Source organism: Sphaerodactylus townsendi, linkage group LG04, assembly GCF_021028975.2.
Source record: "Sphaerodactylus townsendi isolate TG3544 linkage group LG04, MPM_Stown_v2.3, whole genome shotgun sequence".
Lineage (NCBI taxonomy): Eukaryota > Metazoa > Chordata > Lepidosauria > Squamata > Sphaerodactylidae > Sphaerodactylus > Sphaerodactylus townsendi.
The window spans coordinates 124,536,415-124,560,642 of NC_059428.1; the positions used below are offsets into that span (position 1 = coordinate 124,536,415).

At 45.2% G+C, this 24,228-nt stretch overlaps 1 protein-coding gene across 5 annotated transcripts in view; it reads left to right on the forward strand.

Annotated features, from left to right (window-relative positions):
• DACH1 (dachshund family transcription factor 1) overlaps window positions 1-24,228 on the forward strand; it is a 454,713-nt gene that overhangs the window by 387,876 nt on the left and 42,609 nt on the right. For all 5 annotated transcript variants that reach the window (XM_048492794.1, XM_048492795.1, XM_048492796.1 and 2 more), the window contains 2 exons: window positions 3,415-3,566; window positions 23,448-23,595. In XM_048492794.1, the coding sequence (XP_048348751.1) occupies window positions 3,415-3,566; window positions 23,448-23,595 (300 nt within the window). The remainder of the gene's footprint in view (window positions 1-3,414; window positions 3,567-23,447; window positions 23,596-24,228) is intronic.

Sequence of the window (24,228 nt, forward strand, 5' to 3'; positions counted from 1 at the left end):
GTAATTTTACATCAGATTTTTTTTCTTAGTTAAACTTTTCATTGAAATGAGTTCAGCATGAGTTCAAGCCATTATTTGTGCATTTCCGTTCAAGGTTTTTTGGGGTTTTTTTAAACTGTTTTATCGGTATAAATGGTATTTAGTCAATGTGTGGAATGACTGCCATTCTGTTTCATTTTAAGAACACTTTTTTGCTTTTGACTGGAGGAAGGAGACCCTTCCCAAGTAAAACAGACACACTAGTAGATAAAGTGTTACAACTTTGGGTTGGATCTCATCAGTGTGGTTAAGAGCAGGTGGATTCTAATCTGGAGAACTGGGTTTGATTCCCCACTCCTCCACCTGAGTGACAGATGTTTATCTGGTGAACCAGATGTGTTCCCACACTCCTACATTCTTGCTGGGTGACCTTGGGCTAGTCACAGTTCTTTGGAATTCTCTCAGCCCCACCTATCTCACAAGGTTTCTGTTGTGGGGAGAGGAAACCACCTTGAGTCTCCTGACAGGAGGGAAAGGTAGGGTATAAATCCAAAGTCTTCTTCTTCTGCATGTGCAGAAGGGGCCAGTGTTTCCGAGAATAGTTGTTTCAGAAGAGCTAAATTCCAATCTGGTAGCATGTAAGAGACCAACAAGATTTTCAGGATTTCAGTTTTCAGGAATCAAAGCTTCTGTTGTCAGATGCCTTGAAAGCTTATACCCCAAAGATGAGAGTCAGCATGGTGTAGTGGTTAAGAGCAGGTGGATTCTAATCTGGACAACCGAGTTTGATTTCTCACTCCTCCACCTGACTGGCAGAGGCTTATCTGGTAAGCCAGATGTGTTTCTGCAGTCCTACATTCCTGCTGGGTGACCTTGGGCTAGTTACAGTTCTTTGGAACTCTCTCAGCCCCACCCACCTTGCAGGGTGTTTGTTGTTGGGGTGGGGGGTGGGGGAAGGAGATTGAAAGCCACCTTGAACCTCCTTGGTACAAATACAAACTCTTCTTCTTCCTCCTTTAAGTAAGTAGAACCTCAGAGGTAGAATTGTATCTTCTGAAGCAAGGCACCTTGCTTAGTTAAGGCAGTTAGTTGATTCAAACTATTATTCCATAACCTGTGGATACAGTTGCCGACATCCAGGTGGGCTCTGGGGAACTTCTAGAATTACAAATTATCTTTTTTGACTACAGAGATCTCTTCCTCTGCAGAAAATAGAAGCTTTGGAGGGTAGACCGTACTCTCCCCTCCCCAGTTCCTGCCCCTTAGTCCCCCCCCAAATTTCCAGGAGTTTGCCAACCCTACTTATAGAGAAAAACAAACTTAAGTCTCAACCTCTTCAAGAGCAGGTGGTATAGTGGTTAAGAGCAGGTGCACTCTAATCTGGAGAACTGGGTTTGATTCCCTGCTCTGCCACTTGACCCGTGGAGGCTTATCTGGGGAACGAGATTAGCCTGGGCACTCCCACACATGCCAGCTGGGTGATCTTGGGCTAGCCACAGCTTTTTGGACCTCTCTCAGCCCCACCCACCTCACGGGGGGGGGGAAAGGAGATTGTAAGCCCCTTTGAGTCTCCTACAGGAGAGAAGGGGGGGGAGGTAAAAATCCAAACTCTTCTTCCTCATGGGAATTCCATTAGAAGATCTTCCAGTGGTTTTGCCATCTAAAAATGAAGTGCATGGGAACCCAACTCGCCATTTTTTTTATCAAGTGGAGTTATCCCAGGGAACTGTTATTTGCCCTGTTGGTGCAGGCATACAGTTACCGTATTTTCTCCAATGAGGCAAACAGTAGTGTCCAGGGGAAGTTTTAGGTCAGGAAAATGGCAGAGTGTGGAAGGTTTAACCCCTTCTCCTTTTGTGTTATTGTCCCAATTGAAATTACATGCCTGGTTTTTGGAAGGAAAAACAGTAGGGGCTCCATTCCTGGCAGTTAAACCATCTTGTGTAGTTGAGTCCTTAGCATGGAACTGTATGTATATCAGACACAGAGATAATGGCTGATATATTTTCTGACAGAAAAGCCTGACTAAGCCAAATTTAAGCACTCAATTATGTTCTGCTTGTTTCACTGGAAAAAAAATTAAGCATGTGCTTGAAACTCAATTCAAATGGAACTGAAAAGTGCAGAGTTTAGTTGGATTTTGTCAAAATTTAATGGGCATAGTAGTAACACAGCTAATATGATATGCTGAATAAAAATATATTAAAAGTAGCCAAGTTCAAATCAAAATTTGTTGTGAAATTTGTTTGATAGCCTTGAGACAACCATTTTGTCTCACAAGTGAGAATAAAATGAAGTAGGGGAAACATTCACACACACACACACACACACACACACACACACACACACACACAGTACTTTTGAGAAAGTATGATGGCATCAGTATGAGAAATCTTTGTTCCTGAAATAATTATTCCTAAAAGAATTTCATTGTTCCCCAACAAAACTCATTGTACACCAGTATAATGTTCCAAAACCAGACTCCAATTTTAAACAGTAAAAGATGGAGATATATCAGCCAAAACACCTGGAATTACAGTTTAGAAATGTAACTATTCTTCAAATCAGATTGGGTTGGAAGAATTTACGAGTTTGAAAAAAATGGCAGTAGTTTCACACCTTTGTTTCTCTTTGACATTTGACATTGTCCTGAGACTCTTGGGTCATCCTATTTTGGAAGCCCCCAAGTTGAGATCTTCTTTCAGTAGACGGAAGACGGTCACTATATGGAAAGAATTTGTTTTTTCCTACTTTCAACCAGTGCGTTTGTTGTACCAATGCTATCTGATTGTGTGGTTTCAGTTTGTGCAGTTCCTGAGGGAAGGTCCTATGCCCAGGAACACCATGTGTAAATCCCCCAGTTCTGGAGGCAAGACACCCCCTCCCACTGCCTCCTGTATTCATCAACCTAACCCACAGGGGCAGTCTGCATTTGGAAATCTGTTTTTGCATACTTTTCCTGCATCAAGAAGATGGTTGATTGTGGGTTAACTAAATGAGAATTATCTGCACATAAAACACACCCATGCAATGTAAAAAAATATGTATCGTATTAGGAAATATTCATCTATTGTCAATCCAAACAAGTTAACAGACTAAAATGAGATAATTGGGAAGGTACCCATAAAGTCAGTCTAAATATATTATCACAAGTATATGTGAGATAATATTTGTTTTAAAAAGATTCTATGGCACTGTAAACTCAGTCTCATTAGAGACTGCATTTAAAAGGCTTATAAAGTTACTCATTAATGTTATCTTGTTGTATCTCCACAGCTTTTTCATTAAAGAAAATTCAGCAGAAAGCATTTTCTCCTGATAGCAGGAACCAATTTGCAATAAATGTTCTGGAAACCACTAGGGAAGCCATTACTGAGGTCTAATAAAAACAGACAAGCGTAACTTGTTCTATATTTTTGTTTCAATCACATACAGATGAGACCTCGCTCTCCACACCAACCGCAAGAGACAGCATTGACAAACTTTCGCTAACTGGCCACGGGCAGCCACTACCTCCAGGTTTCCCATCTCCTTTTCTATTTCCTGATGGATTGTCGTCCATAGAAACCCTTCTGACGAACATTCAGGTAGGCCTGCCTTGGAGATAAGTGAAAAGCCAACCCAGATAAGCCAGTGAATTGTTGACAAGAACACAATCAATTGAGCTTTAACTAATTCCTAAGGCTGAGGGAAATTCTTTCTGTAATTTAAACCATTAACGGCACCTCAGTAGTCAAATGACTTTATAAAACCATCTAAACGAAGTACATAAAATATAGCTTATAATACTGGGTGTACGGAGATGGAAGTGGCACCAACATTTTGTTGGAAATGCACAGTCTATTACAGCATAATGATTTGTAGTGAATCGCTGAATTTCCCTGATGGTATCAAATCGAAGAAACCTGCTGTAATAAATAGTTATTTTAAGCTGTCTTAATGCCAAGGTAGAAACGACATGTTAATCTATGTAAAATATGTGTTAATATAAAAGAAAAAACATACTTTAAAAATCAGTTCTATTACACATAAGCTTATTCTAGTGTTATCATCAAAGAATAGACTTCAAAGGGCATTACCACATTTTCTGCAAATTTCCCACACAACGGTCTATTGTATATATAAGTGCACTTTGATCCAAACATTATTCAGGGTTTTGACTAGTATATTGCAAGACATGCTGGGGAGAGAGAGAGAGAGAAGGGAGGAAGGTGGCTCGCATATATAGTGACTGTGTGTATGGCAGATGGAATTTTTGCCACCACATGGTTCAGTGCCGCATGTACCAACAGCCGTGCTGAAAAAAATAGAGCCATCTCAGGCTCCCCAGCTGTGCCTTGCATGTTCATCTTCTCAAAAGCCTCCCCGTACAAATACTAGAAAGAAAATTAACACCGGTTAGATCAACAAAGGCTGTACAGAAAAAAATGTAGTATCAGTTTCTTTTTTTCCTTATTGGAGTAGCTTCGATACATTTCCTGGAGAGTTTCCAAGCTTGGTACAATCTGCCGAAGTGTTGGAAATTTATCACATTGACATCCGGCCTTTCTTCCAAGGAACCCAGGGTGGGGAATATTCATGGTTCTCTGTTCAGCACATCGGCACATCAGAATCTCATTTGCACAAGTGGACAGGAGTACCTTCAGAGAATTAACATGATCATAAACAATTGGGGCGGGGGGGGGAGGAGCACAGTATTCTCTTCATGAAAAGAAGGGTTATTCAGATCATAAATTCATGTTCAGATTAGGGGGCGTACAACATGGATATTGTTTTTCAGATGGGGTTTAAAAACCATCAAAAGACATTTGGCCATTTCATTTTTTCTTACTATTGGTCATTTTCTTACTTACCTCACAGGGATTTGGAGACAATAAAAAATGGGGAGGAGACCTTGTACCCCTGAGCGCTTTGGAGGAAGGATGTTTGAATCACTTTGTTTTTAATGGGTGTTTGGATGGTTTTGCATTGTCTTGTAGTTTGTCTCCAAAAAAAATGTTAGTGGGGTTGCATATTCCTCTGCCACAGAACTCAACAACAGACCTTCTTTGTTGTATGTATATGTATATATGTATATATGTATGTGTGTGTGTGTGTGTGTGTGTGTGTGTGTGTGTATGTATGTATGTATGTATGTATGTATATGTGTGTATATGTGTGTGTGTATATATGTATGTGTGTGTGTGTATATGTATGTGTGTGTGTGTGTGTATGTATGTGTGTGTATATATATATATATATACATGTATAAAGTAGAGAGAATATATATATAAAGTAGAGAGAACAACTAGGGATCAGAACTTGCGTTTCAGGGAACTACTCCTCATCAGTTTTCCTACCTAGCATGGCCAATTGGCCATGCTGACAGAGGCTGATGGGAATTGTAGTTCCTGAACATCTGGAGAGCCGCAGGTTCCCTACCCCTGAACTAGACATAAAGAAAACCAAGCCTAGATAATTAAGGTTCATATGGAACACTGGTGACTGTTCCTTGGGACATGCCGTCATCTGTCTCTTCTTAGGGTCCCTAGAGTTAAACCCTTAGGGTCCCTAGAGTTAAACCCTTGCACTGGCAATTCGGGAAACTGATTCTGGTTCTGGTGCAGCAACGTCAGTTGAGATCAAGCTTTTAATCCCCAGATCTCGTTTCAGTTCAATGCAAGCCTGCAGCGCAGAATTCTATTGGCTCCTCTGAGAGTCTTTCAGGAATTTCTGTGGAGTTGACACTGGCCCCACACACCATTTAATTTATAGCAAAAACTAGTTAAAAGAAGTTAAAGGGCAACTAATAGGTGTTAATTGATTTTCAGGGTGGGTGCCAACTAACTGCAGTTGATCATGTGATCTTTGTATTAAATGGCTGTCCCTCCTGAAATAACACAGGATAATTTGTATGATACCTTTTAAAAAAGAAGTAAGACTAGAAGATCTACTTGATTTAACTGTAGGTTAATCTATTAAAGTTTCACTACATTATCAATGCAAGCCAATGTTAATTGGTTTGAGCAAATTTTAATTGATTGAGCTGTGTATGTTGGTTCCTTTGGAAGCTGCATGAGTTTAGCTCTAATGGAGGTGGCAAATCTTGACAGTCTTGGTTTTTCCAACTTAGCTCTCCTCCTCCTCCTCCTCCTCCTCCTCCTCCTCCTCCTCCTTCCTTTTGATCTGTGACTAGTATATGGGAGTATGGGGAGAATTCAGAAATTTAATTTTTCCCCCTAGTGGGATAATGTATTTGAAGGTTCCAGGTTTTTATTGTTGTGTTGTTTTATTGGTTCTGTTTTGTAAGTTGATCCATATATTTTAGCGATATATATGTTAGCCACTCTGAGCTTGCCATGACTGAAAGCTGATTGTGCAGTCCTGTGCAGGTTTACAGAGACGTAAGTTCCATTCTAATCAATGAGACTTATTCCTAGGTAAGTATGTATAGGATTGAACATGTCGAAGAGAAGATTAGGTGCAGGAGCTTCCTCCTGAAATGCTCATTTTCTTTCTGCAAAGTATTGTCGGGAGGGGCAGAGTGCCAGTCTCCTTATAGGGCCTGAGGATTTCCAGGTATTATGACAGATCTCTAGAAGATTGAAATCAGTTCCCACAAAGAAAATAACTGTGTTGAAGGCTGGAGTCTATGCAGGAGTACATTATACCGGTCCCCAAATTGTTCCCTCCCCAGGTTCCGCCCCTCAAATGTCCTGTAATTTCTTAGCTTTGAGTTGGCACCCCACTTCTATCACATGAGCACCTGAACTCTGAAGGGGATACTATCAGCAGAGTTTAAAGTGGAGTCACTCTGGTAAAATGAGAAGATTTAGTCTTCTTGCACTCACTGCAACCTTCTACCACACTTGGAAAAGATTTTCTTTCCATAGAAAGGCTTTTACTTTAGCAGTTGCAAGGTTACACACGTCTATTCTACACAAGACTATCAAACTATACGGAACTCTTCAACAATAACAAAGTTGAACACACACAGAACTCAACTCAGTCTCAACTTCTATCTCTCTGAACTTAGCATAGCATATACAATACATACATCCAACAGGATACTTTCCCCTGCCCAGGCAACAGCCTCTCATTGGTCTAGAGTCACAGTTGAACTAACTAATCATGTTAAAGGTTTTCCTTTGCCCCTAGACTGACTGTCTCCGGCCTTTGGGGTTGGCAAACTTCTGCTAACTTAGAGGATGACCTCTTAGTGAACCTTTACTTTTTATTTTATTTATATTAAAGTTTCACTACATTATTTGCCAACTCAAACATATATATATATATATATAATGACAGATACTTCAGATGCAAATTTACCACCTCAGTGAACTTTAGTTCTTAGTGTGTTATTGTAAAAAGAAATTAAGAAGGAAAGGTAGGTGGCTTTTCTGCTAATAGTGAGAAGTTACTCTTTATTAAACCATACGTTACTTTATATTTCCTTCAGTGTCTCCAAAAATGCAACTTATGTTTCAGTTCTGATCATTTGTACTTTAATTTAAATGTCTAGTTAGTGATCCACTTTTTAACTTATTATCACCCTTGGGATGATATGACCAAAGCATGATATGAATAAATAAGTTGAATAAATTGAACCCATGAAGACATCCCAGCTTTTGGTAGTTTGAAAGCAATGTTTGAAATACTGATATTGGCAACCGAGATTCCAGCCCATCAGCACCTTAGTGACCAGTGAGATTTCTGGTGTACAAGTTTTCGAGAGTTGATGCTCGCTTCATCAGATGTACTCTTTTTATAAACTCAGTAAATGCAGCAGTTTAGAAGCCAGCAAAACGAAGCCACCTATGGAAACAAAGCAAAGATTGTATTTGCACTTAGGAGTTTTCTGTACTCCAACAAGATATGAATATTGCAAAATAATTTGCAAGCATTAGATCAAACAAAAGCTGTAATTTAGTACCGACAGAATTCACCACTCTTTTTTCAATCTGCCTTCTGCAAACATTTATGCGAATTAAATTATCTTCACCGGAATGCTAATGAGAGGCGAAGTTACAAGTTGTTGTCTGGATCTTCCTCTATATTTATTTCAGGAAGTGTACAAAATAGCCAATTTTTTTTGTGATTGGAAGTGGAGGGGTATGAAACAATCAGCATATCAAGTGATTCTGAATTATTGACAATTTAAAGAGTTAGTGAACAGGGTAGTTTCAACATGTTCAAAATATTCAGCTGTATCTTCTGTGAAGTGATTTCTAGATAAAATAATTTATGAAATAATTACCATGCATTAAAAGACAATCAAGCCTTTCCTCCTCTGAAATTCTGGGGTTTTTAATGAAGGACTGGAGAGGGCATCATGATCAATCAGGCTTAAAATCTAACCCCTCCTCACTACTGAAAGAGAAATCTGTCACTGCGGAATGCTAAAGGCCTGAAGACCCAATGTAAAATATTAAAATCTTGAGGCATGGAATGGAATCTGAATAAATCCAAATCAAGGATAAGCTTTGCCAACATTGCCAGTATTACATGCCTGCACTGGCAGGGCGGGGCAGGTGTGTTGCTATGACAGCCCCAGCACTAAGAAGGCTTCTGAGTCAGGGAGTCACCTGGACACAGAGTCAGTTCATTCACCGTCAGGTCTAGGCACAACACAGCAAGCCATTGGGAGAATCCAGAAATCTGAGTCAAAACAGTCGAGAGAGTCAAATAGCACAGAGTAGACAAACCAGGAGGGAGTAGCCAAGAAGCGAGGTCGTGGAAAGCTGGTCCAAGGTCAAAGCACAGTCCAAACACCCAGAACAGTGGCATGCAGGAGTTGCTGAGGAACTCTTGTGTTGCGTCCACAGCTGCTGCTCTTACAGCTGCTCATTATATGCTTCTGGGCTGCTTGCTTGGGAGGGCTGCTGCGAAGACACTAATCCACGCCAGGCTTGCAAGCGAGCAGAGTGACGCCTCTGCTTCAAGGCCATCTTCAGTTTCTGCCAGCAATCCTGTGTTACATCTGAGGAATCAGAAGAGCTTTCATGTTAACTGGTATTTCTGATAACCCCTGAACTGGGAAGCTGTAATTCTTCCTCTTCTGCTGACACAGCTGGTGTTACTCTGCTAAGCCCAGGCAAGTCTTCCTCTGACAAACTGTCAGCCACAGCAGGGGGGCCCATGACAATGTCTTCCTACACTACATAGTAGGGTTGAAGCTATTGACAGGCACTCAGTGGAGAGGGAGGGGGCAAATACTCAAAAGTGATGTCATTTTTTAATTTTAATTTTACTAAGTTTCTATTCTGCCCCTCTCCTCTCTGGCTTGGGGCAGTTTATAACAAACAGCATACATATATAACATAAATACTGTAAAACTATAAATACTATAACTTTAAATTTGAAATCCTACATACTACCTATCAATCAAGATGGCAGAAATATCTCATTCCATTTCATTTGAGCTCAAATAATCTTAAAGAAGAAAGGTAGGGTAGAAAAAAATTCCATCTGATGGAGGCAGTAACGAAGGGAGGGGAAATGGAGCCCAGGACATGAACTGCCTGCGCGCCCCCTCCTGCCCTGAAACACCCTGACACACCACACGCCGCCCCCAACACGCCCACGCCCCCCACACATGACTGCAGTGGTGGCGCCAGGGGGAGCCGCCTTGGTTGTCCCCATTGCAGCTCTGCCACTGGATGGAGGGTGTGGTTAATGGTTGCTGCCTCACCATATGCCTGTTCTAAGACCATAGAGGCTGAAGAGGGTAGTCTTAAGCATTAACCAAAAGTTTTCACATCTTTCCCAAGCTCTGGTCTCCCCAGGCACTGGCTTCCAAATCTCTTTCTATATGTCAAGGAAGTGTTATGAACCCTACCTCTAACCAATCATCTTTCTGTCAATCCATCCTTCACAAATTCCTACAGCATTTCTTTTTCAATTTGATGGCATAGCACTGAAATCCTTATAAAATGCTAATCTCCGTAAGAATTTTAAAAAATGAATTGAGGAACCACTAGCAAAGTATGATGTACGGTTACTAAGTGCATTTTATAGACTAAAGAATTGAATAATAATTCTAGAGGGGTAGTTTTATTAGTGCATTGTAGCAAAATAAAACAGAAGTTTTATTGGAGATTTGTTTTGGTTCAATTATTATACTTTTCAGTGCCACATTCTTCACTGGCCCTGGCATCTTCTCTCTCTTCATCCCCAAAACCTGAAATCCAATCGCTTTCTAGTGGCCCCTCAACTAAATGAAACAGTATTTATTACTTCCACTGAAGGTCTAGTAGATTTTGTTTGTTAAGTGCATTGTTCAGTCAGAACCTGCTCCACTGAACAGATAGATTGTCTTTCTTTTGAATCAATTATCAATCACACCAAGTGACACTCCCAATCTGATCCAATTTCAAGTAATACATTAACAGTGCCATCCTAAACAGTTACAGCCTTCGTAATCGGTTGACTTTGATGGACACAGAAGGATGTAACTCTGTTGGGGATTATTCTGTGAATATTTTTATGTCTCAGGTTTATGTGTAGATTTTTCAAGCAGACTTTTGATGGCTCCTGCCTCAAGGGAACTCAGAGGGTATCTCCTCTCATAACCTCTTACAGCGGTTACCTTCATCATAGAGCTGTGAGTTCTGCACATTCTGCTATCCTATTTTATTTTTAACATGACTTCTCCACAAATTGAATGGATTCCAAGGTCAGCTACAGGACACTCAGTCATCACGAGCCATCCCTGAAACTTAAATAGAAGAAGAAGAAGAGTTTGGATTTATATCCCACCTTTCTCTTCTGTAAGGAGACTCAAGGTGGCTTACAAGCTCCTTTCTCTTCCTTTCCCCATAACAGACACCTTGTAAGGTAAGTGGGGCTGAGAGAGTACCGAAGAACTGTGACTAGCCCAGGGGTCTGCCACCTGCGGCTCTCCAGATGTTCATGGACTACAATTCCCATCAGCCCCTGCCACCATGGCCAATTGGCCATGCTGGAGAGCCACAGGTTGCAGACCCCTGGACTAGCCCAGCAGGAATGTAGGAATGTGAAAACACATCTGGTTCACTAGATAAGCCTCTGCCACTCAGGTGGAGTAGCAGGGAATCAAACCCGGCTCTCCAGATTAGAATCCACCTGTTCTTAGCCACTGCACCACATTACATATAAAAAGTATCCAATAAAATCAGAAAAATATATATAATTCATTTGAACTAATTCACTACTTATGAAAGAAATATGTATGTACAGGTAAGTATATCATTTGTTGTAAGATATTTTTTTCATTTCGTCATAGCGTGTTATAATATTGTTGCCTGCTCTTTACAAATTTGTAAGCTGCTTAGAGCATTTTGGGAAAGTGTAGAAGATGCAAATAAAACAAAAACGTAACAAGTGGTTTATCTGGAAGCAAATCACAATTAGCAATCATTGAAACTAATCGAGAGGTTGTCAAAATTCCCTGGTTGTGCATTAACTCTAGAGGGCCTACTACAGAGAAAGTTAATCGTAGTGAAGTCTTGTTGAAGTCGATGTAATTAACATCCAATACGAGGATCAGCAGAAATATTAATTTTGGCCTAAAGAGGGGTGGTTGTATTGAAGCTAACTATGATAGAGCTTCATTCATTTGAAACAATTTTGTCTTTGTTTAACTCTAATTATAAAGCTAACTGCCATTATAATGCAAAAGCTGTTGTGTAGATGTTTAAGTTCTTTAGAGTGCTTTATCAGGTTAAATGGTAACAAAGAAAAGGGAGAGACCCTGAATGTCTGCATCCTGTGTAGAAGGCCAAGCAGATTTTAATAGATAAAATTCTGCTACTTAGAACAAAAATCAGGTTGCATCTTTAACTGTCTGGGAAGCAGAAGAAAAAATGGTGCCCTCCAATTGAAAATGTAACATGCTATAGTGGATTTATATGACTTTCTAGCACCAAAGGGGACACAGTGGATTATTTTAAAATGTATAATCAGTATATGGACAAATGGGAAGGTTAATTTAGACAAATCTTTAGGTGTTGGGAGGGAAGGCGATATGGTAGCCCAATCTCATCAGATCTCAGAAGCTAAGTAGGGTTAATATTTGGATGGGAGAGCATCAAGGAAGCCAGAATGGTGTACCCTGTTCCCCGAAAATAAGACATCCTCTGAAAATAAGATGTAGTAGAGGTTTTGCTGAAGTGCTAAATATAAAGCATCCCCCAAAAGTAAGACGTAGCAAAGTTTTTGTTTGGAAGCATGCCCAGTTGTTTGGAACAGAACACCAGAGCATGCAGTTGTTTGGAACAGAACACCAGAGCATGCAGCTGTGGAGCAAAAAAATAAGACATCCCCTGAAAATAAGACATAGCGCATCTTGGGGAGCAAAAATTAATATAAGACACTGTCTTATTTTCAGGAAAACACAGTAGTAGTTAAAAGCGGTGGACTCTATCCCCACTCCTCCACATGAACAGTGAACTCTAATTTTAAGAACCAGGTTTGATTCCCCACTCCTCCACATGAGCAGTGGACTCTAATCTGGTGAACTGTGTTGGTTTTCCCGCCAATCCACATGACACCTGCTGGATGACCTTGGTACAGCGTTCTCTCAGAACTCTTATAGCCTCATTGACTTCACAAAGTGTCTGTTGTAGGGAGGGGAAGGGAAGGAGTTGTAAGCAGAAGCGTACCGCCTATGCCCGTGGTGGCGAACCTTTGGCACTCCAGATGTTATGGACTACAATTCCCATCAGCCCCTGCCAACATGGCCTGTAGTAATGCACTGCTGACCCAGCAGCACCGTGGTAGAACGTTGGGACGCCAACGGACCTACGGCCTTGCTGGTCGCACCGCACCCCCACTCCTCATCCCCCCATGAGTCACGGGTCATGAACTGCCTGGCTCAATCACCGGGCGCAGGGACAATGGTCTTGCCCCCAGGTGAGGATTAGGCTCAGACGCTTACGCCTCTCCAAGACGTGAGCCAGATGAGATCATGCATCACATGATGATCTCCCGACCTCCCGCCTCCCGGAACTCCCCCCGGTCCTCCCTCCCACACGCCCCCAATAGGATAACAATAAAAGGTGCCAGGAACCGGTAGACGGGAGACTCAAGCTAGGAACACGGACCTCCGGTCTCCCCGCTGCTGGCGACATCTCCACCAGATGTTATCTCCGCCTCTGCTCTTCGTTTCTACGCTGACCGGGCGGGTCGACAACAAGCTGGTGCCGAAAACCCGAATCCTCAACTTCCACCCTGCTCACCGTCGCTTGGGAAGGGGTCACATACCAAGTCCTGATCGGCGATCCAGGGACCACCGCCGTATCGCTTCTGTCCTCTGATCGGCGATCCAGACACGCTGCCCTAGGGACACTTCTCGTCCGGGACGGAACACCGGTGAGTATGGAGCTTGCAAAAGCAGGGCTTAAGGACAAGCACGCTGACTAACTGAAAGCTTAACGAAATGCTGCAGGTCCCTCAGAAGAGAAGGGAGCTGCGCAATTGGTTGGAGGGAGATTGAAGCTCAGTGTCCATGGTAAATCTAGAGGGGGGGACATTGAATCTTAAGGACTGGGGAAAACATCGGGCGACTCTTCAAGACAGAGCCTCGCTACGATGTCGCTGCTACTGGACGTGGAGACAATGTTTTGTCGCCATCAGCCTGCAGATCCCATGGTGGCTCCCAGTTGTAGGTCACCTCCTTCGATCTTTCACCTCAATTTCAACCCTCGGAATTTTCTCTATCCACTAAATTGGACTTGTCCCTCCTTCTGCCCCCCCCCGCCCTTCTCACCATCTAAACTTCTCCGCTCAGCCTCCCCCCCCGGGTTCGGCCTTCATTTTCCAAGCCACTGCACCTCCGTCAGCCAATTCTCAGAACGTATTAGCTAATGATCTGCAGAAGAAAGAAACCCTGGACGGAAGACGATGCCGAGATTCTTGCATTGTGCCCTCGCCCACTTCACAGATACCGAGGGGAAGGTATGCCATTCGCTATTGTCGAAGCAATCACTTTAAGCTATAACATCCTCCACTGAGCTCCAAGTAGCAATGCGCGGGATCTAGGGAGTCACTAGCCCTACGCGGAGAGGCATGTTGGAGGCCATTGTAAAGGGAACCACCTAATGGTTCCAGACGACTGAAGACCACCTTCAGATGCTCCTGAGTCCTGCACAATTTGTGGTCTGGGAAAGTGAGTTCCGCCAGCAGTGCTTCAATGAGCAGCTAATTCTCCAAGGGCTTTACACCGCCAGCGCTTTACGGCTTCGATGCTTTTGCCAACCCCAACGATCAGATTGTCCTGCCTGAGGCCACCCTACGGTCGCTTCTGAATGCTCTATAAGGTATTTGTTGGTCCCCAACGCCGGCCAGCTAACCCAGAGTTTCTCCCTCCATCCGCAAAACCCCAAGAGCTCCCATGCCGAAGCTTGTGAACAGGCTCCAGGAGGCCAAGAGGCAGGTGGTAGGATAGCTAGGAGGCTCCAAACGAAGCTCCTCATGCCAAGAAAGAGAACGCTTCCACGGGTGTCACAGGGCGTATCACGGCCTGGGCAAAAATCCTGAACTGGCCATGCTTAAGGTTTGCTAGGACATCGGCCTCCGCCCACCAAGCTAGCCTCCTCACAAGTAGCACTCTCCACCGGGCGGAAGGCAGCCTCAGGATAACTGGGTTTTTAACTGCGTAGACCCGACACTTCCTCGGCGGGAGTGTAGGCAGCCCGGTGGGGGGGCCTACAACCCCGATGGGAGGAGGGTCCTCCCCAGGGAGGAGAAGGCCACCTAAGACCCGCGCCCACGCTGCCAGAAAGGTTTCCCACTGGAGAAACGACTGCCCGTCGGGGAAACTCCTCCTGCCCGGCGTCTCCCCAGCCCAGGACCAAGGAGGAGAGTACCAGCAGACCCAAACGCTGCCCCTGCCAAAACCACCCCCTTCGCGGCATCTCGCCGCATGCACCCAGCCCATCTCCTTTGCTCCCCACGAGGTTCTTGTCGCCTAACCCAGTATGACGAGCCCATCCCTACCGGACAATTAGCTAGTGTCAGCTGCCTTCTGCCGCTGAACAGGGACTGCTCCATCGCCCCCGAGTGATCGACTCCACGCACTAAGGACCCATCCATTCCAGGTCTGGACAACATCCCACAGGTGTGGGAGTTGCCGGAGCCAGCTGCGCCAGTTGATTCTTCTTGCCCCATGCTGCCCGTCGCACCCAATAAAGGCTACGAGCCCCAGCAGCCAACATGGTGCAGGCCTCTTACACCACCGCCGCAGAGCGGTGGAGACGCCGCCATCGGGAGCTCCGCCTGCCTGGAGTTCGGCCATAGAAGGGATGGGTTCAAGGGCTTCCAGGACACCGGGCGCTGATGTTGTCAGCTATCAGAGCAGCCGAAAGTGGGTCTGACCAGTGGCCGACCGAGGCTTGCCCGCACATCTGGGGGGTGGGGAGACAAACCGCGGTGACGGAGATCCTACCGGCCACGGTCAACAGCTCCAGGGCTCGAGCGGCAGCTCAGTCCTACTTCCCATCGCCTTGTGACATCCACCGCCAATCTCTGGGGAAGGGACCTCATGAGTCAGGGTCAAACGACTTTGGTCTGGGATGGTATGGCCATCACAGATCATTGATCCCAACCAGACTTGTAGTTCAATTTCATTCCTCGTAAGGAAACCGGTTTCTCCCTCCTTTCTCTTCTGTTTTCAACCAGAGGGAGGGCCAATTGGCTGACTGGGTCCTCCCTGGATAAAAATCTGGGCCCCGCCCCGACACTTCCAGCACCGTCAGACAGGCTCCCAGCTTAAGGTTGCTGCAAACACAGATCCACTCATGATTTGGTGGGTGGGAAGGTTCAGCGCCTGGCGGCTGCAAGGCCAGGCGCCAGTCGGGTCAGCCTTAAGGGAGCGGCCCTGGCGGACGGCAATCTCAAGATAATTTGATCGCACTCTTAGCACCATCCAGCTTCCTGCATTAGCCACCACACGGTGGGTGCAACTCCCTTTGCAAAGAACCCTCCTCTCCCTTTGTGTGTGCGAGGAATTTTAATTTAATTGCCTGATTGCTTCATTCCCTGGATGCTCATCCCCCAAAGGCCTAAAGCCCCCCTTTGTGTTGCTGATTAAGCATGTATACCCACAATCCCCCAGGGACCCGCTTCTGCTCTCCTCGAGGCTCCTCGGACTGGCCTTGGACGCACCCCCCGATGACGCCTGAAGCTAATAATTCCCACCAGGGTCGCCACCTCCTGCCCTCCTGTCAAACAACAACCAAAGAAAGAGGGGAGTAGGCGGCCCCTGTGAGGATTGCAAGTATGCCCCTGTGAGGATTGCATTGTGCAATCTTCACAGGCTGCAAAACAAGCCCCTCTTCTCCTTCTTATACTAAATTCTAAACACTAAACTCGATCCTACCCTCCCTGGGCCATCCATTTAAAACTGAGCCTGGAGCGGGACCTCGCCTGCAACCTGGGAAAAGGGGGTGTGTTTCTAGTCCCTTCTTCCTACAGGTCCCTGTGGACTCCGGATTCACCATGACAGGCCAACCCATGGAATGGCGCTTAGGAGGAAACCAACCCCATCCCAGAGATGGAACGCGATTCTCTAGAGGATCCCGCCCAGCGATCTTCAATAGGAACGCTGCCAGCTAGCCCAAAGACCAATGACCTGGGAGACGCCATACACCACCAACCAAGTTCTAGAGTTGCTGGCGCCAGCAAGACCACCTCCCCGACACCCGAACCTCTCTGTGCCGCCTCCTTGCACCACACGCCAACTCAGCGACCACCATCCTTTGCCTGCTCTCTACTGCCTCCTGCCCATGTATGACCGGCCACCCTGACGAAGCCACCAGACCAACATCTGGGAGCAGGGGTTTGCTGCCGCTGCCAACGCCTCATCCTTCTGCCTGGGCCAGTACCTAGGGAGTCGGGAGCCTGGCTCCTGCCTGCTCTCCCTGGCCTTGCAAGCGCCTGGAGACTTCCCTGAAGCGGAGGCCTGGGCTAAGCCCCTTCAAGAATGCCTCATCCATCAGGTACTCTATGAGCGCCGACTGGGGACCTGTCGCCCAAACCCTCCCCCGGGCCGGGCGCTCTCCTTGTCACCAAGACTGTCGCTAACCACGCACTCCAACACCTGTGCCTGCATCACCGGGCGCTGGCTAAAGGAACCGACCTGCCCATTCATCGCTCGGGCCAATTGAACTGCAATACTACACATCGAGGGACATTCCCCATGTTCGGAAAACATCCTGCTCCCCTAGGGGCTGGTTCTGAATCTGTGGGGAGAGAACGCTAATTATATTCCACCACTCTCTGCCGGAACTCTCTTGTTGCTCCTAGTCGCCTCACCATCGTCCTACCCTGTGGCTCCACCCGGGAGCCCAGACGCCGACGCCCGCTTCTGCTCTTTCGACCCTCCTGTCGGAGCTTATGCGGTCGCCTCCTCAAGCGGAGTTCGCCTCCCTCGCATCCTCCTAGTGGGAGTCCCCGACTCCGCTTCTTACAATGCTAAGACTATTGGCCGGGCTGGCCTGTGCTCCCTTTAAGTGTAAGTCCATCAACTCCACTTCCACCGGCCTGGACTTCCTGGCCCGGTGCTATGTGGAACTTCGTTTAATTCTAGACAATCGTACGCTATTGATTACTTGTTGTTGTTACAACTCACCAAGGTTGTGAGAATGTACATAATATGTGTTGTTTTAATCTTCTGGATAATTCCCAGTTGATTCACAAGGAAAGTGCTGGAGCTGCAAGCAGTTGTATCTAATCTGGAAGTATGCTGATGTTTTGCCCTTAGTGGGTGGTCAGCCCTCTGGAGCTGGCTGCCGGGAGGATGGTTGAGTGCTATTGTACAGCTCTGCATTGGCTTAATTGTATGCCTCATTATCGGATCTTGTTTCGCTTCAATGCATGTCTAATATTGCCTGTAACGTGTGTTAGCCCTCGCATTTCTACCCCGCAGCTAAGTTCTAATGTTACACAAGCAGCTTGGTCAGCTCACCAGGCGTAGCGGAGGGAGACAAGCGCCCCTTTAGACGCCCCTGCTTCGCCCCCCCTTCTAAAATGTAAAAGGGGAGGAGATGTAGTAATGCACTGCTGACCCAGCAGCACCGTAGAACGTTGGGACGCCAACGGACCTACGCCTTGTTGGTCGACCGCACTCTACTCTATCCCCTTAAGTGAGTCACGGGTCATGAACTGCCTGGCTCCACCACTGGGCGCAGGGACAATGGTCTGCCTCAGGTGAGGGGATTAGGCTTCAGACGCTTACGCCCTTCTCCGGGTGACGTAGGCCAGATGATCATGTATCACATGATGATCTCCCCGACCTCCCGCTTCCCCGAACTCCCCCCCGGTCCTCTCCCACACCAATAGGATAACAATAAAGGTGCTAGGAACCGCAGACGGAGACTCCCGCTAGGAACAATGGACTGGGTTCCTCGCTGCTGGCGACTTCCACCAGATGTTATCTGCCTCGCTCAGTTTTACTGACCATGGCTTCCACAACAATGGCCAATTGCAGGGGCTGATGGGAATTGTAGTCCATAACATCTGGAGTGCCAAAGGTTCGCCACCACGGGCCTATGCCGACATGGGGCCACCCATGATCCGGGTGCACACTTGTTGGGTGCCCAGTAGGCTCCTGCCCACCCCGCCCCCATCTCCACCTGCCCGCCTGCCAGCTGTTGTCCCCCTCATTCCCCTCACTCACCCTCCCCCGAGCAGGCTCTGAGGCTCGATTTCTGGCAGCCAGCCTCTATGACTTTATTAAAAGGGCAATTCTCCAAAGATTGCTTAAAGATTGCTTTCCCCTTTAAGCAATCTTTGGGGAATTGCCCCTTTAAGAAAGTCATAGAGGCTGGCTGCCGGAACGGCAGCCTGGAGCCAGCCTGGGTAAGTCCACGGCGGCTGCTGGGGAGGAGGGGCTGCGTGAGTGAGTGCTGTGGTACTTACTCGTGAGTGAGCCATGTCGCTTACTCATGAGTAAGCGGGGCTCCGCTGGGGGGGGCGCCCGGTGGGTTTTTGGTTTCTGGGTGCCATTTGGACCCGGTACACCTCTGGTTGTAAGCCATTTTAAGATTCCTTCTAGTAGAGAAAAGTGGGGTAGAAATTCTTCTCTGTAGAAGAAGGCAATGACAAACCACCTCTGCTTCTCACCTTGAAAGCCCCTTGCTGGGGTCATCATAAGTCAGCTATGACTTGATGGCACTTTACACACAAACTCAGTAGGTGTTGTGCCATTGGAAGCCAAACTGGGTTGTGGAACGGGGACAAGATAAGCATAACCCTTCCACAGCTCATTTTCGTCCTGCTGAAGAATTCCATTGTAAACAATTCTGCCAACAGAGAAACATTTCTCTACTTTACTACCTTGGGCTGCAATCCTGCACACAATTACGCTGCTTAAATACCATGGAAGTCAATGAGGTTAAGCCGTTGTTAGCCCTGTTTGTATTGCATTTCGAATAATTTGGCAGAGTATTGTTTTAATATCACCATGGAAAATTAGCCATGGCAATGGTGAGCTTTATACTACAAGTGTTTTGTGAAATCTTTTATGAAGGCTCATAGGCAGAATTCACACAAACCTTCGCAAGCCAAGCCATTGATATTATTGTTGTTAGCTCAAAGGCATACAGGGGCTTTAGGTGTCGCATTATTTGCCCTTCTGCAAATAGTGCTCCAGTGAATGTGGGTTAATACCTCTTTTCTTTTCCAAATTCATCACATTAGGCTTTTCATTGGCAGCAAAAACACTTTTTCATCAGTATCCATTTGGCTCCAAGTGGAATTTTTTTTATCTGCCTTGGCCACCCCGCTGATGTGCCTGATATAACTTGTAAAAACGAAAGTTCATTTTCCATAGGTTGTAAGCAGTCCCTGGTGGCCTTCGGAGCCAAAAGTGCTAATATTTTTGCAGACATAATGAGCAGCCATAGACAATGCATTACCATTAGTGACATTAGAAGGAAGTGTTTCAAAAATATGTTCAGGGAATAGAGTGGAAGGCAAGATACGGTGCTGAAACCTGGTTCAAATGTAATATGCCAGCGGGGTGTAGCGGTTGAGAAGGTGGATTCTAATCTGGAGAACTGGGTTTGATTCCCCACTTCTCCACCTGAGTGGCAGAGGCTTATCTGGTGAACCAGATCTGTTTCCGTGCTCCTATATTCCTGCTGGGTGACCTTGGTTAGTCACAATTCTTCGGAACTCTCTTTATCCCACCTGCCTCACAATGTGTCTGTTGTGGGGAGAGGAAGGGAAAGGAGCTTGTAAGCCACTTTGAGTCTCCTTACAGGAGAGAAAGGTGGGATATAAATCCAAACTCTTCTTCTTCTTAGCGACTTCTCACTCTACAAAGGTGCTTAACATAAAATTGCACACATCAGTGTTGCAGTTCAGCATTTATTCGCTATGTTTATCCATGATTGTTTCATATTTAAAGAACAGCAAAATATTGTGTTTTGTCAGCCAAGGACAATAATAGTTTAATAGTAATTTATTTTCCATTGCTACTGATAATACAACCAATCAACACGTTAAGTGGTGCCAACATTGGCATCTTGCTAAATAAATCTCTGAACCCCGCACTGCAAGTATATCTTTCAAAGATAAGTCAACAAGAGCAATCAGAGCAGAAAATTAGAATTTGGTATGTTAGAATTAAAATACAGCTAAACTAAAGTTTTAATTGGGGTGATCTAAAAGGGCACTTGATGTAATGATCTCTTTCATTTGTTACTAATTGTTTGTTCCTGATGAAGAAGAAACATGTACATGAATGTTGCTGATTGAGTAAAGATGGCAGTTGCCATAGCAGCTCGTTTTTATTGTTCAACAAGGAGGGACCGTCAAAAATATAAAGGAGCTTTTGCTTGTGAGCTTTAACATTTTCTCTGATACTCTGTCGCAAGGGACAGTTTTTGTGTTAGAACAGCACATTGTTTGAAACTGTGATCTTAAGGGCTCATACACCGTATTCAAATTTTGTGGCATTTAACCCGGGGTAATTTCCATTTGTGCACTCAACTGGAAGTAAATAGAAGTGGAATTTTGCTTACTCCTGGAATGCTAAAGGTAGGTTTGATGCAGATTGTGCCACGGTCTGTTGGTATAACAAAGCAAAGGTTGAGATAACCAAGTTAAATAAAAAAAAAACAAATATTCAAGTCTGGATCTTGAACATGGGTGTAAACATTCTCGGCTTTTTGGCTAAGGTCAAGTGTAGTATCATGTAAAATATAAAATACATACATTTTCGTTTAAACATTTCTATAAAACTACTACTTTTACAATGAGAATAAGTTTTATTATAATTAGGTATATTCATTTGGCTTAGCTTGTCTGTAGTGCTGTGGGGAGTCTTATACACACTAAGGATAGCTAGCCTACAGATGGGACCTGGAGATCTCTTTGAATTACAACGCATCTCTAGACTATAGAGACCAGTTCCCCTAGACCAGAGGTCTGCAACCTGCGGCTCTCCAGATGTTCATGGACTACAATTCCCATCAGCCCCTGCCAGCATGACCAATTGGCCATGCTGGCAGGGGCTGATGGGAATTGTAGTCCATGAACATATGGAGAGCCGCAGGTTGCAGACCACTGCAAAATGACTGCTTTCTCTCCAGGGGAAGTTTCTCCCCAAACACTACCCTCTTCAGGCTCTGCCCTCCAAATATCCAGGAATTTCTCAGGTTGACGTTGGCAACCCTGTAACACATCCTGCTTTTGTCTGAAAATAAAACTGTTTTCAGAGTCTGGTATCATCTTTTCCCCCCAGCCAGGCCAAGTTAATTTTCTATTTTGCACTAGTTTGCTTACCCGCCCCAAATAACTATATTTCTCATGACCTATGAACGTCTTAATAACCCTAATTCTCAATTTCTGAGAAATCCCTTTAGTGTCACCTGTCTGACATCTTGAACAGTTGTGTTAATGCCAAATGAGGGAAGACTGTTTAGCAAAAACTGACTTTGGGATGCACCAGAGGAAAAATACTGAGGGAACTAATGAAACAGGTTAGTTCAATAACTGTGTTTCATGGAAGAGGCAAAGGAAAGTGGTAGATCTGAACAAGGAACATTCCATAATTTGACTGGGCTGGCACTGAAATATCCAACAAGAACTGTGCCTTCAGATAAAACAGAGCCACAACCCCCACCAAAAAAAGCATTTCAAGGGCTTTTTTTTTGAGTGGGTAGGGGATTGGCCAACAAAACCCCCCAGCTATCTAAGCAGAGCCAAATAACCAAAGTCTTAAAAAGCTGAAAAGCATTTCACCTTTGCCAGATTTGACTATCTCTTCCTGGCACCTCTGAAGCCCAAATGGGTTTTGAAGGCAGCAGGGCAGCTAGCAGATTGGCAGAGGGATCGGTTCCCTGCATTCAGCTCTGCAGCTGAAAATTTTGGGGGTTCAGCTTTAAAAGACCCTAAACATTTCAAAGAGCCGATTTCAGCTTTTTCAACAATTTTCAGGTCTTTTAAAAGCAAACCTGAACAAATTTAAAAAATGGTTTACACACCTATATTTTACATATCAGTGACCAGACTACTTAAGTGTATGGTAATGTTTGCTTCTGTTGTAGCTAGTGTCTGGTTGGTATGTATTTGATGGGGTATGCCCAGAGGTGAGATCCAGCAGGTTCTCACAGGTTCCCGAGAGTAGGTTACTAATTATTTGTGTGGGCCGAGAGGGGGTTACTAATTGGTGATTTTGCCACGTGATTTTTTGCCTTAGTTACTCCTGGGCCTCCGCCCCTCAGCAGTAGCACATACAGAACTCTGAAGCAGTCTAGCAGGAGGTGCACCGCATGCGTGGCAGCCTGCACTCTGGGCATGTGCATTCATTTCCCCGCCTGCGATTCCCCATGCAGCGGCTGCATCCTTGCCACAGCCCTCGCCTTCAGCAATGCCCTCGCCGGGCCTCGGAATGCCATTGGCCATGCCTCACGCAGGCCCCGCCCAGCTCCCACTGGCGCCCCACCATGCCAAGGCCACTGTTTGAATCCCACCACCATGGGAACCTGTTACTAAAATTTTTGGATTCCACCCCTGGGTATGCCCCTTAATCCTGGCCTAAACATGCATTGGATCTGGTACACGTATGCAACCCAATCCCATGAGTCCATCTTTGCACTGGAGCTTGTGCAATCCCTTCACATCCGAAGCAGCTCTGGATCCGCATGGTATGGCATTGCACACTATAGTGTTGAAGTATTCATAGTGGGGTTTTGGATCCGCTTTCTACTGTTTCAGTTCTTCTTTGCCTTTGTGACTCAATCTTGGGTTTCCATTGGCTGAATGTAGCCTTTTCCTTTCTGTTCACATAATGATCAAGTGATAGTAATAGACTGTATGTATACTGTAATATGGATACAAGATTGTAATTTGCTGACAGATTGCTACTGAAATTCCACACAGTGAACATAAATTGGATTGTTCCCATATCTTCTCTGAGCCCACTTTGGTGGGCAAGGCGGAATATAAATGAAATAATAGTAGTCAGTGTCATCCAAACTTTGCTGATCTTTGTTTTTGTCCAGGGCCTGCTAAAGGTTGCCATAGATAATGCCCGAGCTCAAGAGAAGCAGGTCCAGCTGGAAAAGACTGAGCTCAAGATGGAGCTGTTCAGGGAACGAGAACTGAGGGAAACACTTGAAAAACAGTTGGCGGTGGAACAGAAGAACAGAGGTAATAACAATAAACTGATAAATATTTATTGGATTAGAGACCCAGGAACTTTGTTCTGCTTAGTGAAGAATCTTCCTCCAACAGAGCCAAACTTCCTGTGTTGGACAAAGTGAAGACCCCTTGCCTGACAGAAGGGAGTCACTGGGTCCAACCTGTTGACATGTTGAATGTTCAGAGTGCTCTACTTGCGATTTTGCAAAGATATTTTGTATACATTAAGATATGATGTTGCCCTAGATCACAGGTAAATAGCTTCTCCAGATGTTATGAGATTACATGTTTCCTATCATCCCCCCTGCCAGCACCATGCTGCCAGGGGATGATGGGAACTGTAGTCCATAACATCTGGAGGGCTGCGAGTTTGACACCTGGGCCCCAGATTCTTTTCCCAAGAAACCTAAGTCTAATTTACCACGACTTCTAATTTTGGGAACACTCTCCTGGGTATAGGTCCCATTGAATGAAATGAGACATACTTCTGAGTAGTCCTGCTCCGGATTGGGCTCTAAAAATGTGGTGTGGGGACACTCGATCTTACTGTCACTCTCTCTGGTATGTTGTTCTCACCACTATCTGGCCATAACTCAAGAATTTACAATGCTTAAAATGGTGCAGATGGATATTCAAAATAAT